This window comes from Trachypithecus francoisi, unplaced genomic scaffold (genome assembly GCF_009764315.1).
Source record: "Trachypithecus francoisi isolate TF-2019V2 unplaced genomic scaffold, Tfra_2.0 Lachesis_group10, whole genome shotgun sequence".
NCBI classification, from domain to species: domain Eukaryota; kingdom Metazoa; phylum Chordata; class Mammalia; order Primates; family Cercopithecidae; genus Trachypithecus; species Trachypithecus francoisi.
In genome coordinates this window covers 123930622-123948973 of record NW_022681455.1, presented here as the reverse complement: position 1 = coordinate 123948973, position 18352 = coordinate 123930622, and the positions used below count along the sequence as shown (strand labels likewise).

Here is an 18352-nt window from a genome sequence, read left to right as displayed (position 1 = left end):
CCCATACTTCTAATCTAACTACATAAAGTAACAATCCCTCTATGCTCTTCCTGAAGGCACTCATCACCTCCTGCTGGAACACATCAACCATCAGGGGACTCACTGCTGCACAGGATGACCACTCCATGTGCGATCAATGCTTGTTAACGTGCAATTATCCTCACCCCAATCCTGACTCCATCAGGAAGTACAATCAAAAGTGAATCCAAAATTTTTCTCCCATCTATTCCCTCAGAGAGCCCTGAACCTAGTAGATTTGCCAACATACAGATGCTCTTTCTGTGGCTGACCTTCAGTAGGAAGGCAACTTTCCATCATCTCAGGGTACCAGCATGCCAAGATCCAACCTACACAGTTAAACTGAATTGTTCATAGAAGAGAGGGAAGTGAGGATGGGTGGGGAGGATGGAGAAAGGGATTATTATAAAAAGGGGGCCGCGATGTGCAAGTTATCTAGAATGTGACCTTCTTATTCATTTCCATGTGTCTTCCCTGTTCCAATCCTAGCACCAGGCCTTGTTCTGGGCATTTGCTCAAGTTTAGAGAGCTGGGAGAAGGTCAGAGCCTGAGGAAGATGAAGGCATGCAGACAAAGAGAGCAACCATTCGGGATGGAAATGGTATTTCCAAGATCTCTCTTGGCATATGCTTGGTTCACATTCCAAACAGAGAATTCGCAGTTTTGCCTTCCTTCTATCTCAGGGCCTGGATTTCCCGGGCTGACCCAAAATTATGCCATCCACATTGTGGCATTCCCAAGAAACACTTGTCTTCTCAGTTTGATATCCTCTGGGATAGCGTTTTTTTTTTCTGTATTTTTTGAGACAGAGCCTCGCTCTGTCACCAGACTGGACTGCAGTGGCGTGATCTTGGCTCACTGCAACCTCCACCTCCTGGGTTCAAACGACTCTCCTACCTCAGCCTCCCAAGTAGGTGGGACTACAGGCGCTTGCCACCACGCCCAGCTAATTTTTGTGTTTTTAGTAGAGACGGGGTTTTCGCCATGTTTGCCAGGCTGGTTTCAAACTCCTGACCTCAGGTGATCTGCCAGCCTTGGCCTCCCAAAGTGCTGGGATTACAGGCGTGAGCCACCGTGCCGGCCTGGGACAGCTTTCTAAAAATAATCCCAGATTTGGGAATAGGGAGTCAAGAGGATTGCGGGGGTGGTCACGGAGGGAACACACACTATGATCTAGAACTTCTTCCACATCGACTTGCAGCCTACCTCAGCAAGAGAAAGATACTTCACGCAGGCCTTCCTGTGCCTGCTTTCCCCAGTTAACACATCCACTTTCTAAATATATTTCCTTTTTATTTGGGAGCTGAAACAGCCCTGCTAATTACCAGAGCCCCACATCACAGGAGATAAGAAACACTGAACAGGAACTAATGTGACTTTAGTAGAGTTCATGATTAGGTTCCGCAATAAAAACTGAAAAGGAATAGAAAATGCATTCACGACTGATTGCGAAATACCAGCTGCCCATTTTTCTCAGCCTTTCTGACCGCTGCTCAAGACCTCTGCAGTGGGTCTACCCCTTTTATATGCGTATTCCCCAGGTATTAATGATCCATTGAAGGGGGACACGATCAATTTCAGAAGAGCACAGGGCTCTCCTCCCAGCATCTTATTGTCAAACATTGACAATCCAGTCACAAGAATGTTTTACGTGCTAAGCCATCATTTAACGAGGATGCGACTCTCCAGTTTGCTTTTACTCTAGTCCAGCTTCAGAGTGTTTGGTCTGGCACACTGAACATGGCTCAGTTCGGTCCCACATGCAGAAACAGGAATGAGTATTCCTGAGTTAGAGAATATAAGAGAATTCCTCATCATGGGCCTGCAGACCTTCCAACATGATTCCAGAAAAGGTGGACTTTACTTAAAGGAGCCCATCATGTAAACATCTGCACCTTTGGAAGAAAGAAAAATAATATGGAAATGATCTCTTTTATTACCTAATGCCTCACTGTGAAAAAAGATAAGCCTTCTGGATAATAAAAATCTTAAAACAGATACCAATCAAACGAATCAACAGCTAACAGCTCTGGCCAACTGTGTTTAATAAAGTTTGAGATAGACCACTGATAAACCCTTGTAGAAGAAAAAAAAAAATCTCTAAGTTTAAATTTTTAAAAGAGAATATTTACTTGGCATGGAAATTATGCCAGACTAAATGAGGAGAACCAGTCAGTGCACAAAATGCTCCCCACCCCTCCACATGTGAATTGAACAATAAAGGTTTTCTGGTTTACTATGTGTAGAAGGAAACTTGAAGTCTGAGCTCCAGGGAAAGCAAGGTTTTATCTTTGATTTCTTTTCCCCAGTGCCTGGTAGATAGTGGGGTCTCAACAAATGAATGCATTTTTAAATTAATTTCTATGTCATGACAATTTGAATGTTATTATTGACTTGCTCAAATAAATCTTATCTTCTTGAAATGCAAATTGGATGTCACTCCCTTGCTGAAAACCCTCTGAGACTCAGGCTTCCTTAGAGTAAAATGTAAGCACCTCATCCTGCCCTAGCGAGGTCCGGTATGGCCTGCCCTCCTCCCACAATTCCCCATTCCTGCTCCTCTTTTCATCCCAAGGTCTATTTAATATCTTCACTATGAGTTTGGACTAATCCCATTCACTATCCAGGTCTTCCTGGGTGAAAACTGCATCTATCTGATGTGTGTCACTCTGGCTTCAAAGACCCAGAGACAGAACTCACTGCCTCCCATTCATCCCCCGCATGTCAACCGGATCAGTCCCTGTAAAATCCAAATCTGATATGTCACTTTCAGCCTAAAATCCTCCACCATCTCTCCCTTTCACTGCAGGAGTCTCATGTCTAAGCTCACGCCTTAGCATGTGAGTCCCACCTTTACCTCTAATCAAGCACCCCCCACGGCCCCACCCTCCTCTGCCCTCAACTGCACGCACTCCCCTGGAGGTGCCATAAGTCCTCACGGCACCCTTCCTGCCCCATCCACGTCTCCGTCCCCTGGCTTCCTTCTCATTCTTGAGAACTTGTTTTGACCTCATGTCCTCTGGAAGGCTGAACCTGTAACATGACCCTCCTCACATAATACAGTCGATTGCTGCAAATCATTGCCCCAGCTAGCATGTGAACTTTACAAGAACAGAGATAGCGTCCCTTGTTGTGGTGCCCCAGAAATGAAGACAGATTTCTTGACTATCCAAGCCTGATGAATACTGAGCGAACAAACCATGCAATAATTTTAGACCCTCCGAGTGGCCAATGCCATGCAAGGAGCCTGCAGAGCATGGCCCTGAGGACATGTGGGGACTGTCCTGTGCATGGCGGGATGCGGAACAGCATCCCTGACCCACCAGATGCCAATAACAGCCCAAGTTGTGACAACTAAAAACATCTACAGACACTGCCAGGCATCTGCTAGGGGACCAAAGCATCTGTGGTTGAGAACAGCTGTCAGGGGTATGTGAGAGGTAAGAACAGCACTCATTCCTGCCCTCAGGAGACTTTCCATCTGGCCTCCCTTTTCATGGCCCCTCCCAGGAGGGCCTTCCTGGACCAAGCAGTGTCTCTCACCACCCTCTATGTCTTTTATCAGCTCTGTGTCTATTCCCAGCATTACGACCACCGGATTGTCACATACTCACTGATGCCTGTAGATGGACAGAGTTCCATGAAGCGGAGATTTGGTGCTTGTTTGCTGCTGTATCCACAGCACTGTGAAATAGTGGCTAACACAAGTTGGGTGCCCGATCAGCGTCCTTTGACTGTAATGGACCCCTAGGTTGAGCTGAATCCCTTTCTGGTGGAGCTGCCGAGTCTGCGCTGCCTGGCGTGGATGCCGGCTCTATGGTCCTCAGCTGCTTCCCTGTTTGCCTTCACTTCTCTAGACTGGAAAATAAGACTCAGCTGGCCAAAAAGCATGCTCCCCCACGTGCGTTTTACCGTGGGGGGGGGGTTTGCTCACAGGTTCTCCCTATTTCATATCTAGAGCAGTCACGCATCTGCTCCAAATAAAAAGGAACCAGTGGGCAGGCAAGAATTGAGATGGGTAACGTGGAGGTTGGCTGACTTCCCAGCATGGGATGATGACATGAGGCACATTTGCCTTTATTCCCTGATCATAGGGACCACCAGCTTCCAACCTGCCCCAGGGGAACTCAGTCCCCATCACAACATTATTCCCTAGGTATTTCCTGGGAGGCCGAAGGCTGGCTTCACAAGGGCTCCCTGACCAATGTCAGCTTCCATACCACGTGCCAACTGCTGCTGCCTCCACCCTTATCAGGGCCACTGGGGGAAATGTCACCACGGTGACCCACCCCTAGCGACCAGCACTTCCCATGCCACAGGGCTGCAGGTGTCAGAAGAGGCCTCTCTTTCCAACTGTGTAATCCTTGGCCACCTGTTCCCATAGCCGTGGTGCTTAAATCCGGTTTCTGACCCAATCGTTTGTGATCAATTTAATTAGCTTCTGGCCCTCATTTTCAATCTTGAAGAGTCTTTCATAAAACATGACCTCAGTCGTTTCCTGTTCTCGAACCCATGGGTCTTCAACCTACTTCAGGGTCCCAGCGTAGGAGGATCAACCTGTCCGTATCCCCTCTTTGGCTCCTCTCTCTTCCAGTCCACACCTCTAATACACTTCTTCTTCCTCTCTCTTCTCATTTTTTTTTTTTTTTTGAGACGGAGTCTGGCTCTGTCGCCCAGGCTGGAGTGCAGTGGCCAGATCTCAGCTCACTGCAAGCTCCACCTCCCGGGTTCACGCCATTCTCCTGCCTCAGCCTCCCGAGTAGCTGGGACTACAGGCGCCTGCCACCTCACCCGGCTAGTTTTTTGTATTTTTTTTAGTAGAGACGGGGTTTCACCAGGTTAGCCAGGATGGTCTCGATCTCCTGACCTCGTGATCCGCCCGTCTCGGCCTCCCAAAGTGCTGGGATTACAGGCCTGAGCCACCGCGCCCGGCCTCTCTTCTCATTTTTACCAAATAAAAATAAATATCTTTATGCTGATTGCTGAAGGCACGTACATGGCCAGTGGGTGGTGGGGGCTGGAATGGATGCCCCCCACCCCGTCCCTGCATGTGGGAATCTGGTCCCAGAGTGTCAGTCACAATGCTCGTCATTGAGGGATAGTTACATAGCCAGGGAATCTCAAGTCCTGGGAGTCTGAGCAGTTGCCCAGTTATTTAACTTGTTCCCTGTAAATTCACTGGGCAGCTGGTCTGGACAAAATGGGTCTAAGGCTCTTCCAGTCCCAACATATTGCGATGCTTCAGCACCTTGGGAAAGAAAATGCTGCCAAGTAATGTGAAGAATCAGCATGACGAAGTAGACTTGGTTGTAGTTAGACAACTAAAACAGAAAAAAAGAAAAAAAAATGTAGCCATCAAACCATTTATTCATTCCATGGATGTCTGCTAAGCCCCGAGTGTGGGCCGGGCGCCGCAGGTGCAAAGCCCAGTGTGGGGGTGGAGGAGAGAAAATTAAGGAATGTGGGGTTCTCCCACCTGCCAAGATTCAAGTTGAACCTCTTCTGAGGAGTTTGTGCTAATGAAGTTCAGAGAAAAATATGTTTCCATAGCCCTGAGTGACGAAGCAGCTTTGCTTAGTGGACCAAATAAATAATCAGTCAGAAGCAACTCAGCAGTGTAATCCAGGTATGTGGCTGCTGCCGCAAGGTCGTTTAACCTCTTCATGCCTCAGTTTCGCCAGCTGCACCTGACAGATAAGGCCGGGTTGTAATAAAATGTAGTGCTTGGAAATATGAAGAGATGAACTGGAAAAAGTCAGGTGGAGGTGCTCAGAGGTGCAGGGATAGGGAGGGGCTGCGAACGAACTTCGAATTATTTTTTCACAAGCAGTCAGAAGACAAGCGTTCGTTTATTAAATTCTGTTTCTCTGAATTCCGATTTTTAAGTGTTTGTGTCAAAGGAGGCATTAGAAAGCAGCCTCAGATGTTTGCTCAGAGTCAAGCAGTTGGGAGAAATGAGATCTTTGACTTTTATTATGTGTTAGAAACTCCTGCATTATCTCGCTTGATATTCAAACATACCTAGCTGGTTGGTATGATATTAATTCCTAATTATGAATGAACTAGGGTATAGACAAGTAACACAGCAGTTCTCAAACTTGGCTTCACGATGGAAAAACTTTGAGAATTATATAAACGTACTGACACCTGGTCACACTCTGCGACATCCTGATTTAATTGGTTTGGAGTGCAGCTTGGGCATTGAGGGTTTTCAAAGCTCCCCAGATGATTTTAAGGGCAACAAAGTTCAAGAACCACAAATGCTTTGTTCAAGGTCACAGATCTACTAAGGCAGATAAAGCTGGTTCTGCCGACCCCAACACTAATTTCCCCCTATCGGGAATTACATCAGCCTGTTCCAGCTCCAATCTTCTGAGGACATCTTCACCTCTGGCTGAGAAACAAGCAAACATGCAGTCACATGGCATTTAACAGTCATCCAAAGTCCAGACAGGATGCAGCAAGGAAGCCCGGGACAAATTTGCCTGGCTCTCAGGTGCCACTAATGAAACAAAAAGAAAACAGTTTGGAAGAGCTGGAATTGGATGGAGAGGGCTTTCAAATGGCACACCGGAGCACCAGGAGGAGTAAGCACACTTGAGGCACGTGTTACCCTACAAGAACTGTAACGAGACTGGTTCAAAGCAGGTCAGCTGCCATGATGTTAGTACCCAGGAGTGTGAGTATTTAGACCTGTGTTCCTCCAACTACAGTGAGCCTCAGGATTACCTAGAGGGCTTGCTAAAACCCAGATGTAGAGACCCACCCCGAGAGTTTCTGATCCAGCAGGCCTGGGAAAGGACCTAACAATTTACAGCTCTAACAAGTTCCCAGGTGATGCTGTTAGTCCAGGGTCACAGTTTGAAACTGCCCAGTGAGATGATTCCCTTTTACAGACAGTTACTGACATTCAACTGTTTACCTGCTAGCTGCTGCCTCACAAGTGCTTTCAACTCCATTTTACCTGCAGGGAGCTTAAACTATAAAACCGATACGTGGCAGGCTGGCTCCCAATTCCAGAGCACTTACTAAGTGACTGGGCTGAATGATAAACACTCACTAACTACAACACTTTTAGGAGATGATACTGTAATCTCACTCTCGTTGTAAAAAGGAGAAAACAGAGGCTGAGAAGTAACTTGCTAAAGGTGTCAGAGTATTAGAATGAACCATGAAATTGCCAGTGTTCACCTTTTTTCCACCTGTAAGAATGGCAATTTCATAGGGTTCATGTGATAGTAGAGTCAAGATTCTTCCCTCCAAAGATCTGGCACCAAAGCCTGGGCTTTTAACCCAGATTCTTTGTTTTGTCCCACTCAGGGCTCTCACCTAGGCCACATGTGTGTTACTGATTGACGGGACCACAATGATGAGAGAAGTTAAGATCACAGGTGTGAAAACACACTCCCCTAGGTGTGACCTGTTACCTGCCTTTCGGTAACTAAGCTTCTCACTGACAGACTCTCACTTGGTATAAAATCGCACTCCAGCAATCCCACTACTGGGTATCTACACAGAGGAAAAGAAGTTATTATACAAAAAAGATACTTGCACAACATGTTTATAGCAGCACAATTTGCAATTGCAAAAATATGAAACTAGCCCCAATGCCCATCAATCAATGAGTGAATAAAGAAACTGTGGTATGTGTGTATACATATATATATGGCAGAATACTACTCAGCCATAAAAAGGAGTGCATTAATGGCATTTGCAACAACCTGGGATGGGATTGAAGACTACTATTCTAAGTGAAGTAACTCGGGAATGGAAAACCAAACTGTATGTTCTCACTCATAATTAGGAGCTAAGTTGTGAGGATGCAAAGGCAAAAGAATGATACAGTGGACTTTGGGGACTTGGCGGGGGGAAGGGTGGGAAGGGAATGAGGAATAAAAGGCTACAAACTGCGTTCAGTGTACGCTGCTCGGGTGATGGGTGCACCAAAATCTTACAAACCACCACTAAAGAACTTACTAATGCAACCAAATACCAACCTGTTCCCCAAAAACCTATGGAATTTAAAAAAATTACACTCATGACATGACAATGTGGTAGATGAAAACAACCCCTCCAGTGCTCGGCTAGCGGACTTTCCTGTACCAGGAAGCTGGAAAAACTAAAAACTAAGTTGACCCAGCTCTCTTGCAGCTAGAATCCTGCTTATGGTCTAGGTTCTTCCTGCAGATGCACCAGGGTGAGACTGGATGGAAGTGAGTGGCAGAAGGCCACAGCTGTGCTTTGCAGATCAGAGGTTCTGAGCATGGCAGAGTCACCCGGCTCTTTTAGGTAGCCAAAGACGAGCTGCCACATCCAGTTGTGAGCGTCAGAGCAAAGTGGCAGGAAGAGACAGCAGCAACATTGACTCTTCGCTATGGCTGAAATGCCTGTCCCCTCCAAAACTCTTGTTGTAATGTAACAGCCAGTGTAATGGTACTGGGAGGTGGAGGCCTTTAGAGGTGATTAGAGCATGTGTGTTCCACCCTCATGGGTAGGTTTAATGTCTTAATTTAAAAGGCTTTCAGAAATAGGTGCTGTCTTTTGGCCCTTCCACTTTCTGCCATATGAGATTTCAGCCTTCCTCTCCTCTGGAGGGTGCAGGGTGCAAGGCACCATCTTGGAAGAAGAGAATGGCCTTACAAGACACCAAACCTATTAGTGTCTTGACCTTGGATTATCCAGCCTCTAGAAATGACAGCCAATAAGTTTCTCTTCTTTATAAATACCCAGGCTTGGATATTTTGTTATAGTAGTACAAAATGGACTATGACACTTCTCTCTAAAAGTGGTTCCCAAATGGAAAGAATTTTGCCCCTCATAGGACAACTGGCAATATCTGCAGACATTTCTGATTGTCAAGATTAGGTGGGGTGGGGGTGCTACTGGCATCTAGTGGGTAGAGGCCATTGGTGCTGCTAAGCCTCCTACAATTCACAGGATAGCCCCTCATAACAAAGAATCATCCAGCGTCAAATTTCAATAGTGCCACTGTTGAAAAACCTTGCCCTAGAATAGTTCATATATGGGTATTTCCTGTAGCAACACCTTATCTGGCCTTGTAAGCTAGGTTACTTGGCATTTTGGGCAATCCTACTGGCTACCTGTACTCTTTAATAAATCTCTTCCTTTGTAAGCTAGTTGGAGGTGATTTTGTTGACTGCCACCAAGAACCCTGGCTAGGAAAGGTAGCCATGGAGGAGACCAGAGTAGAGGACAAAGAAGACTTATGTAACATGTCCCTACTAGTGAGGGCTGGGATCTTTTCCAAGTACAAGTCTAATCAGGTGTAGTACAATCCCATCAAGGTAATGTGTGCATCATTTGTTCATAACATGGACATTATAATAACCAGGTTAATCACTTTAATAACTCTCTCATATGGGTACATCTATATCTCCCAATCATCTTATAAGCACGGACATTATGATATACCTATTTCCACATGACAGCTGCATGTTTCACTTTAATGTATTTTCTGCCAAATTGTCATGGAGATACAGATGGGTTAGAATTGGGGTACAGCCACATTAATGAAAGAAAATATATGAGCGAGGATACCTCTGACTGCCAGTTGTATTTCAATTTTATGACAACATTCTTGACCACAAATTCAAAATTTGACTAAGAAATTGGCTTGAAAAAGAGCAAGTTATATAGTATAAAATGTGAGCAAATATTCAGAAGGTGGCAGTAAGGTCCTGTCCATGTTCTGAGGCCAGGAACACAGGTGGTTCCCGTTACCTGTTCTAGAATTGAGTGTGATAGATGTGTCAAGGTTATCTTTAGGAAGATGAGCTGAGACCATCATTTTGAGTATTTGGCATGGAGCCTTGGCACACTGTAAATGTTCAAGACATGCTCACCCCAACGTTAATAGTAAAAAATCAGGGACCTAGGGAATTCTTGGGCACTTAATAGATGCTCAATAAAGTTAGTTTTGCCTCTTTTTCCATATGCTCCTCTCTTCTCCCACCCAGTTCTGACATTCCCAGTTATCTGAGCATCTCCCACTGGACAACAGATCAGTGTGAAGGTCTCCTGCCAAGGACACCTGCCTGCTACCATGGTCCTGGCCCTGCTTCTTGTTTTGCCTTGCACCTCCTGCAGAGCCCATCCCAACTCCCTTCCCCATCTTTCCCCCACCCCACCTGCCTAACAGATGGTCTCCCACTCCACTCCTGTCATCCCATATTGGCAAATTTGCAGCCAGTAGATCATATTCGCAGTGTGAGGGAATCATTACCACCTGCTAATATTTTTATAGAATTTCATAAACTTGGTCATTCATGAATCATTTACAGTACTTTATTCCAATGAAGAGTTCACAAATCACTCAAATGCTGGCAAAATGCATAATAATGAGTAATATTTCAGGAGGCTTTGCATTAGTATGTCAGCTTCCAATACTGCAAGAGATAAATTATTTTCCCAGGTGCTACTTTGGGTCAGAAGCTTGGGAAGTTCTTCTGGGGGCTGGGGCAGGGAGGAGTGGCAAGATGGCAGTGGGTCATGGAAATGGGATGATTTTTAAAAAGTAATAGATCACCCAGCCAGTCAAACTCCCTTCCCAGCTCCAGTAAGCAGAGTTCCTAGGAAAGGAGCTAAAGAATTTACAGATTAGATCTAAAATCTAGTTGGGGATAAAATAGGAAGAGTGTTTCTTAGCAACTGAAAATGCAGGGCTTTGGAGCTGAAAAGAAACCGATATGGATCCCAAATCCAACACATGCCAGCTGTGAGACCTTGAAAAAGTTGTTTAACAGTTATTTGCTTATCTGTAAAATGGTGTTAACACCTACTTCTTAAGTCTGTGGTGTGAAATGGATTGAATAGGAGCAATGTATACAATGTGTTTAGCACAATATCTGCCATGCAGTGTTCAATAAACAGCAGCTTCAATGGTGATGCACTTCAGGGGCCCAAGGACAAATGTACTTCAGATTATTTCTTATCATACAAATCCCTGAGGTTTAGATCAAAATGTTTCTTGTTGGATTGGGAAAATGTTAATACATTAACACATACTTGCATGTGAGTAGCACAACATTAAACAATAGAAACATTGGCGCTATTATCATGGCAACACATTCACCCGCAGGCTCTCTCCTTTTTAAACTTGCAAGACTAGAAACTAAAATGTGGGGATTTGGAGACTTCCCATTCTACTCTTTGAAGAACTTCATTTGCTACCAACAATGTTGACTACCATGAACACCAAGGATCTAGCTGTACTACTAAAATAGTAACTTATTCTTAAATAGGCACTTAAAATGAACTGAAATTGCAACATTCCTGTGCCCAAAGTAGACCAACGTGAGAGTAACCCAGTTCTCGTTGTCTAAAAATAGGAGAACTACAGAGTGATCGGGGCTCTTCCTCAAACGTGCTTCTTCAAGGAAGAAGCTTCAGCAAGTGTAAGAAGCTTCAGCGAGGGTATCGTGAAAACAGGACAATGACTGAACTGAAGGGCATGAGGCATGGAGGGAAATGGCATCAGAAAGTAGGCCCTCATGAGCCCATTGAAGAGTGCACTGCTAATGACTGGGTCCTAGTCTGCCAGTCATAAGTAACGCAAGTACTTGTGTAGGAAACTGCATTCCCACTAAATACCAGCAGCCTTTCCAATGAGGGTACATGACCCCGTGCCGGTGTTATCAACAAGCCATGTTATAAACAAGGCACAACTTCCTGGCATGTCACATACCCACAGAAGAGAGCAATTCAAGCCAGTTTACTTTGAAACAAAGAACTAGAATAAAAGATACATGAAAGCAAGGAACCCAGTGTGTCTTGTTGCTACTATATCCACCTTGAAGAGCGTCCCTCACCCTATAAATACTGAATTAAATGTATGTAGAATGAATGAATTGCTCAATCAATCAATATGCTATGAAGTAGACTATAAAAGTATAGTAAAAACTCAAGATTTTTCAAGGAAAGTTTGTGCTGGAGATGAGGAATTGGGCTATAACTTGGAGTCCTTTGGGTTTTCACTTACCTTCCTTCACCTTTAATATAATTGATTACTGTTCCTCATGTAGGAAGATTATATGGTGCTTACTATGTTTCTGGCATTTTCTAAATGCTTGATATGTATTAGTTCATTTAATCCTTATGAAATCCTATGGGATCATCATTATTATTATTCCCATTTTCCAGGTTAAGAAGTTGAGGCAGACACCTTGCCAAGTTCCCACATCTAGTATATGATAGCCATGATTTGAATGCAGCCAATCTGGCTGTGTGCAGAATCTATGCTTTTAACTACTGTAATATTATACAGCCTCAGTTTCTAAAAAGTATGAGCAGCTCCAAGCTGCAGCCCAAGCTCTGTTTTATTAGCTATGTAGCAATTACTAGTTAGCCAAAACTAGTAATTTCATTTTTTATAATCCCCCAAAGCGTTAGCTCTATTCACACTTTATAGACAAGAATCCCAAATCAAGGAGGGTAAGAGTGTTGCTCAAGTTCCCACAGCTCAGTAAGCAGTAGCACTGAGATCTGAATGGAGGATCTCAGACCCTGTATTAGTCCGTTCTCATGTTGCTAATAAAGACATACCCGGGACTGGGTAATTTATAAAGGACAGAGGTTCAATGAACTCACAGTTCTACATGGCTGGGAAGGCCTCAAAGTCATGGCAGAAAATGAAGGAAGAACAAAGGGACCTCTTACATGGTGGGCAAGAGAGCATGTGTAGGGGAACTCCCATTCATAAAACCATCAGTCCTCGTGAGACTTATTCACTATCACGAGAACAGCACAGGAAAGACTCACCCGCATGATTCAATTACCTCCCACTGGGTTCCTCCCCTGACATGTGGGAATTGTCAGAGCTACATTTCAAGACGAGACTGGGGTGGGGCCACAGCTAAACCATATCAGACCCCAGAGCTCTTGATCACTCTGCTAAGAAATTATGAAATTTATTGTATCTTTCCTTAGTTCCTTGTGCCCAAACTTTCTTGGAGACTCCCATGATGGGCATGGAGAGAGAAGAGGGCATCTATCCACAGTCGATTGCTGGTTGTTCCTACAGCAGCTGGGCACCAATAGCTGCCAGGTCACCTCTGGTTACTGTCAAGGCCAGGTGGAACTGGGTATTTCTGAGGGCACCAACATTCAATTTATACAACTACCCGATTCCCCCTTGGGTATAAGGTGGGACACATAGCTCATTCTTCAGTTCTCCTTGACAGGGGATTCTCCCAGAAAATGCTCAGAAAAGTCTTTGGCAAGTCTTCCGAGATAGAAATCTGGAAGGCACCCGCTTCCTCCCAGGGCCCGAGACCCTTGAGCGCATTGCCCAGCCAAGGTTCTGCTGGAGGGTGGGGACTTTACTACCTATCATCATGCTACTGCTCTATGTCTGTCCAGCACCTTATGCCTCCAATGCCCTTATAGTATCTTCTCACTGCAAACTCACAATAATGCATTTAAGTAGGTAAGAAAACCAAAGAAATCAATCACTTCCAAATACAACCATTAACACATTGATTTTTCTTTATCATTTTTCTTAAACATATACACCTCATGATATGTGCAAATACTCCATTGGTAATGAGGATACCATATGTGTCTGTATGTCATTTTCATTCAATATCTTGAATCATTCCCATATAACTACAACTTCTTCAAAAGCATTTTAAATGGCCAAACTGCCTTGCAAAATCTGCCACAATTTAACTACTCCTTTATTGCTGAATATTTAGCAGTTTTTTTCACCCTAAGGACCATGTCTTGCTAATTATATCAGGTCTTGGGGTTTATACCTCTTCCAGCTCTAGATCATCAAACTGGTCTCTGGAAAGCCAAAGTTGCCCTAAGGGTTCTGACCTCCTCTGAGAGGCCCCCAGGGTCTCCCTTCTGGGTCTCTGGTACCCAAAGTCTGATGCAGGCCTGGAGGGCTCTGTTGATGAGGTAAAGACCCCCCACTGTTACCCTGTCAGGGTTCAACTCCATCCACTTCAGCTCCCACAGAAACACCCTAAAGCCATGCAGACCCGGGTTTGATGAGGCACAGAAATAATGAGCTCAGTGGGAAGAAAATAATCTTTGAAAGCCACATTTCTGCACACAGGGTGGGCATGGGAGGCATACTCACTTGATAAACAGCGATTACTTCTCTGTCTAAGGTCCGTGTCACAGAGACGCTCCCTGTGTTCTCATTGATTCTGAAAATTCCTTTAGGCTCTTGATCCACTCCCTTTCCAGTGAGCCGGAACTTGGACCTTTCTGGCCTGTCACTGTCGACTACCTGGTCAGAAAAACAGAGAGACATTTAAAATTGTCTGGAAAACACAGAGAAAGCACATTGCAAACATACTTCTGCGACCAATTCACTAATCACAGGTGCCAGCACAAAGGTACCTGGTGAACACAGATTCGACTAAAGTAACAGCACCAGAAATAGCATCGCTGCCTAACACCTTTCATTCTAATATCCGCATCTTTGCAGCTGTCAGCTAAGGAAGGTTACCAGCACTTGGGTGACATATAGTGATGGATCAAGGAGAGCAATAACGCCAGTTCAGTCAAAATTGGACATTTATATTATTTTTAACTCCACCAAACATATTTTTTTAAAAAATTATCTGCAAGCAAAACAAAAAAGGTAATGGAAACCATTTGCTGGGCACTCATTGATCAAGATTATAGGTATTCACATATATCCAATAATCCACAGAGTCACCTGCCCTTTCACTTCTAATAAGTACTAGACATGGTGCAGAGGAAGCACTTTGCCTCATCAGAAAAGGTTTATATATATACATAGATATATACACACATCCATTTGGGGGCTTATATATATAATATGCATATAACCCCTAAATATTATCTATATTAACCCCCATATATTAAATATAGGTATCTATATTATATATAGACACACTTCAATCAGGGGTTTTATATATATGAAACCCCTAAACACTATATATAATATATATTAAACCCCTATGTGTTATATATATTAAACCCCTATATATTATATATTAAATATTATATATATCAAACCCCTATGCATTAAATATATATAATATATAATATATATGTTATATGTGTATATATATATAACCTCAGATTAGGGGCATATCTATCTATCTATCTATCTATCTCCGCATCTTTGCAGCTGTCAGTTGATATATATATGAGATATATATATGTATATTTCAATGCTGGGGGCAAAGGACATTATTATTCCCACTTAATGGATGAACTGAGATACAACAAGTCAGCAACTGACCATGGCCAAATCTATGAAAGAGATAAAAATGGGTTCAGAACCGCATCTTCCATTTCTCTAGAGACACTGCAATACAACATACAACACTGTTGTTTCTGAATTTACTGTATGGAATTTTCCTACAAATTGTCGACCTTGATTTGATACTTAAAGAATAAATTCGGAAGGGAAAGGTGGAGGAAAGTAGTTCCAGGCAGAGGGAACAGCACAAAGGCGGCAGGCAGACAAGGAAGAGTCTGGAAAGTTTCGGAAACTGTGAGTTACTGGCATATGCTTAAGCATGTGGAGGGTTAGGGTTGAGAAGTAGCTGGGGTCAAAGTATGGGGGGTCTTTTTATGAAGATGTGCAACTAAAGAGAACTATTATTGGCATAAGTGTAGTCTAGAGTTTACCCTCAAGTATTCATCTATATTTATGTCACTTTATCATCAGAACCTTCAAACGTTAATTTGATTATAACAAAACAGTTTAAAGGTCCTGAACACAATAATCATTCAGGACATACAGATAAAAGAAAGCTGATACAGATCTAGCTGTCACCAAATGACAAATGAGCAGGCATCTATTGAAACATACTCAACAGCGCCTGGAGGGTTTAGGTGGCTAGGACAGGAAATCTGCCTTCTCCTAGTGAAAATGGGTCCTGCCCGCCCCCTGCTTCTCCATCACCCCAGGCCACTTTGGCTGCCGCCAAGCCTGCAATTCTGACGCCTGACACCAGGTGGCAGTGGTGCCTAAGGCAGCATTAACTTTATGCCAGGGATCATCTGGCAGGATCACTGCACAGCAAGGCGTAGTTCCACATGGCATTACAGGTGTTTGTTTGTTTGTTTCCTCCGATTAAAAAATGTTGTTTAGTAAAATACATTGAGTATTGACTAAACACCAATTACATCTGTTTGTATTTTTAAGAGTAACTGAAAATTGGATATAAAAGAAGATTAAAAATAAGGTATGTGAGCTGGGTGTGGTGGCTCACGCCTGTAATCCCAGCACTTTGGGAGGCTGAGACAGGAGGATCACTTGAGGTCAGGAGTTCGAGTCCAGCCTGGCCAACATGGTGAAACTCCGTCTCTACTAAAAATACAGAATATTTAGCTGGGCGTGGTGGCGCACACCTGTAATCCCAGTTAGGAGGCTGAGGCAGCAGAATCGCTTGAACCTGGGAGGCAGAGGTTGCAGCGAGCTGAGATTGCCCCCACTGCACTCCAGCCTGGGTGACAGAGTAAGACTATCCCCCCAAAAAAAGGTATGTCATACCCTCTGATGAAAATAATTTTCGGTCACTGCTTGACTTGATTAATCCAACTGATATTTTTCCACTAACCCCCTACCTGCTGCCTGGAAGCCCCATGAGGTCAAGAGCCACAGCTTACTGGGCTCACCATTGGATCCCCATGGCTGGCAAATAGCGAGAATGAACTCCACTGATTAGACAGATATATGTTGCAATCCCAGCTTTCCCAGTGATCCACAGTGTGACTATGAGCACGGTCCATCGCCTCATCTTTAAAGTGCAGATGACACCACTTACTTTCCAGCATTGCCAGGGTTTAATAAGATGGCATCTGTAAAGCACGTGTCCTACCACACAGAAGTGGCTCAGTTAATCAAAGCTAGTAATTCCAATATTAATCATCACAATAAAATTATACTGTTGTTAATGGGTAAGAACGGTGTCTCAATCCTTTTCTGAGGGAATAGGTGGTTTCCTCTTTTTTTTTTTTTTTTTTTTTTGAGACAGAGTCTCACTGTGTCATCCAGGCTGGAGTGCAGTGGTGCAATTTCGGCTCACTGCAACCTCCGCTTCCCAGGTTCAAGCGATTCTCCTGCCTTAGCTTCCTAAGTAGGCAGAGCTACAGGCATGTGCCACCACACCTGGCTAATTTTTATATTTTTAGTGGAGACGGGGTTTCCCCATGTAGGCCACGCTGATCTCGAACTCCTGACCTGAGGTGATCCACCCGCCTCAGCCTCCAAAAGTGCTGGGATTACAGGTATGAGCCACTGCGCCTGGCCAACGTTTCCTTTTTAATAACAAAATTCATAGGCCTCCCAGAAGAGAAGTGCTCTGGAAACAGCTCCCTGTGTGGAAAGGAGTCACCAAGCACACTCCACTCTTCTCTATCACTGCCATCATTATTGTTTCACCCCTCTCTGCCAGCAGCAATATTTACTGTCAAGAGGGAAAGAATAAAGCTTCCACAGCATGGAAGGGGACCCAAGCAGGTTGTTGCTGCTGGCTGGGGGGTGGCCAGCTTTTATTCCCTTATATTTGTCCACACTGTGTCACATCTGTAAAAAGCATACAGCAAGAATGCCCTCAAAATCAGATCAAGGAGTCACTACCTGCTCCAGGCCTCGGTATTCACTGCCCCTGCCTAGATGCAGAAGACACTGGTCCCAGCTGTGGATGCCACCCCCAGCCCGTGTCCTGCTGATTGGTCCATTTTACAAACTTCTAGCTAGCCAGAGTGCTGATTGGTGCATTTTTACAGAGCACTGATTGGTGCATTTTACAAACCTCTGGCTAGTTACAGAGCACTGATTGGTGCGTTTTACAATCCTAGCTATAGAGTGCTTTTGGTCCACTTTACAATCCTCTTCTAAGACAGTAAAGTTCTCCAAGTCCCCACTTGGCCCAGGAAGTCCAGCTGGCTTCACCTCTCATTACCACCTTCACCCAAATGTGGATTAAAACTTCTTCCTCTTGTTCTCCTAAGCACACCTGAAATGAGCAGGTCCTTTTTGAAGATCCTATTAACATAGAATGCATTCTAATGAGAAACGAACATGGGAATTCTACAAGAGCTATGAAGCAATCATGCTTTCCAAGAACGGGCTTCTCTGACCCGTCTGTCTGTCAGACACAGGCCCTGCTGGTGAGGACCTGCCAGAAGAAGACTTCTGGGCTCTTTGTTATCTTTTCTTGACTCTTCTCAGCTCAGAAAAAGTTGGGAACACAACACCCAGACCTTCTACAAGAAACAAGGAGGGGGTGGGGGAATGGGCCTCTTGTGACAAATATCATCACCCTCCCATTTCTCTACCTGCCACTCGGCACAGAAAACTAATTCTAGATCCAGATAT

The 18352-nt window shown here is 44.4% G+C and overlaps 1 protein-coding gene across 1 annotated transcript in view; it reads right to left on the bottom strand.

Moving 5' to 3' along the window:
• CDH13 (cadherin 13) overlaps positions 1-18352 on the bottom strand; it is a 1187477-nt gene that overhangs the window by 573526 nt on the left and 595599 nt on the right. The window contains exon 5 of the mRNA XM_033219143.1: positions 14123-14275. Within this exon, the coding sequence (XP_033075034.1) occupies positions 14123-14275 (153 nt within the window). The remainder of the gene's footprint in view (positions 1-14122; positions 14276-18352) is intronic.